We start from the raw sequence: 2,314 nt of genomic DNA on the forward strand, positions 1-2,314 counted from the left end.
AAAAAAAAAAAAAACATGAAAAGGGTCAAATTGCACCTTATGGTCGCGAAAGGGTTAAGAGTCCTTGTTCTTGGAATACGAATACAGAATGAAATCCCACAGTCGAGTTGCCAACTGAACTAGACGAGCGCCACTGCTACGCGGTGGATATTTATGTTAGGTCGCAATTGCTAAGGTCATTCCCTCCTCCGCTTCTCTTCGGCGGGATTATACCCTCTTTAAACCGCCATTTGTTTTAAACAAATTGTTTATCAATTACCCATTTTCTTTAACCTATATGTCGATTATTTTTAAATATTTAACTTAAGCCTACAAAGTATTTATCTCTTTGTAACAACCTCTACAATGTATAATCTCCAAGTTGATCAGTGCAATCCATCGGTAAAATGTGGTTTGTCCTATCATAGCCTCCTGTTGAGCGCTGAGGCGCTTAGAGTCCAGACGACACCGCCAGAGCAACAGCACCAGCGTCCAACATGTACCAAACCCTGACGATGATCTCACTGCCAAACCCCGTCCGGCGTAACCAAGAAGCGGCTCCGAGCGAATAGCGCAGCAGAGCGCGTGTCAGCAAGGCCAGGCAACGAGCGAGGATGACAGTGGAGAAGAGTCACTTGCCTGCCGCCATGGGTGGCAGCCGACGTGAGGCAGTGGTGGCAGTAGGCGAAGCAATTTACAAACGGAGAGATGGTCCTCTGTGACCCAGTGGTGGGAGGCGCCTTTGCTTTGACCTAACAAATTGACGCGTAGCCTTTAATTTTAAAGATATCGTGTGCTATAAAAATAATATTCTAGCAAAACCTACCAACGATAGCGCACAGCGACGATGTTGATGCAGGCGATGACGTTGAGATGGCGGTGGCTCCTCCGGAGTTCGAGTTTATCAAGGAGCCAAAGTTGACGAAGTGGAGCCAGCCCGCTTCAGTCGTCTTCTTGTGCGATCGAAGGCAGTATGAAGCCAATATCTGGGAGCGCTGTGTGGCCACCGGCGAAGCGCACGAGAACGTGCTGGTCATCATCTAGAGCTCTGTCGAGCAAAAGATTCTCGAACATCTTGCCCACTACGTGTTCAAGACTGGAGTGTTCGACCTGGAGGTAGTCCTTCGTAAGGAGATTGAGCATAAGGCGGGCAGCCTGATGAACAACCATGTTCCGGATGTGGAACGAATGTTCACCTAGAGACTGGCCATGGATACATCTGAGAAAGACGTACACGCTCGAGCTGCCAACTCCTTATTAAATCCCACAAGTTAGTGTAGGATAACAGTCTGGCGGCCTGGGTTGAACGTGGCAGCGTAACCGATTCTGCAGGGCAACAGCGAATGAAGATGCGTTGCAAGTTGCTGATGGCCAATCTCGCTCCCGCCGTATTGTGAGTTGACATACAGCGTCTGGACGCGGTGATCCACTACCACGTTAAGCAGGATGATGTCGCGCTCTACGAGCTGATCGTGATCAGGGCTTTACTACAGCAGTATTAGCATCAGATGCAGTCTGATGTGAAGAAGGCCGGCTCGGTAAAAACAAGAACCTGAAAAGTGACAATAAGAACAAAGGAAACAGTGGCAAGCAGCAACAACCGAAATCAGCCAGTAAGGAAAAGGTGGCAGCCAAACCCATGGGGCCAAGTGCGCCGCCAACTACGGGTTGTCTAGTGTGCAAAGGAAGTCATTGGGTAAAAGACTGTCCTACCACCAACGAAGATGAGAAGTCGACTGCTATCCAATCAGCCAGAGATCGTAGGAAGGAGCGCGTAGAACGCGGTAAGATGGTAAAGGATTTGATCAAGTCCGTCAATAGCTGCCATAAGCGCATCAAAAACGCCTTGGATATACCCTATTGTGACGCAGACAGCAGTATTATCTCTCATACACTGGTAGACAAATTGCTGGGGCTTGGAGGAAGCATGGAAGCGGCCGCACTGCAGCCGCCCGTGAATGTGGTCGTGGCCGGAGGTGCATATATGGTGTGCCGTTCATCAGTGATGTTAGATCTGCGAATTAAAACCGCTGCCGGACCGCTGAGTCTCCACAATGTCGTGTGTCTGGTCTTGGACGGCGATGAAGAGGAGTTCCTGCTGGACCGCAATTCCATGCAGGGTATCGGAATTGACATCGACCGTCTATTCGAGCAGCTTGCTGACAGCGATCAGGTGACGGACGCCAGTGCTAATGATGCACAGTCGACAACGTTGGATGACGTTTAAGATTCACATGGACGAGGTTTATTAGCAACTCGAGCGAATACTAAAGCGATGAAAACAAACAGGTTTTGGGCCATTTCTACTACACCAACCAATAAAACGACCCTATAA

General features: G+C 49.1%; 2 protein-coding genes across 2 annotated transcripts; both read left to right on the top strand.

The window, feature by feature from the left end:
* Window positions 1-593: 593 nt before the first annotated feature.
* Window positions 594-1,023, top strand: PPTG_07027 (hypothetical protein; the record flags this gene model as incomplete). The annotated part of the gene is made up of 2 exons (XM_008901083.1): window positions 594-659; window positions 796-1,023. The coding sequence occupies 2 exons, from the start codon at window positions 594-596 to the stop codon at window positions 1,021-1,023; spliced, it is 294 nt and encodes a 97-aa protein (XP_008899331.1).
* Window positions 1,024-1,618: 595 nt separating this feature from the next.
* Window positions 1,619-2,206, top strand: PPTG_07028 (hypothetical protein; the record flags this gene model as incomplete). The annotated part of the gene is made up of 1 exon (XM_008901084.1): window positions 1,619-2,206. The coding sequence occupies one exon, from the start codon at window positions 1,619-1,621 to the stop codon at window positions 2,204-2,206; it is 588 nt and encodes a 195-aa protein (XP_008899332.1).
* Window positions 2,207-2,314: the final 108 nt, after the last annotated feature.

The sequence above is a fragment of the Phytophthora parasitica genome (genome assembly GCF_000247585.1).
Source record: "Phytophthora parasitica INRA-310 unplaced genomic scaffold supercont2.10, whole genome shotgun sequence".
Lineage (NCBI taxonomy): Eukaryota > Oomycota > Peronosporomycetes > Peronosporales > Peronosporaceae > Phytophthora > Phytophthora nicotianae.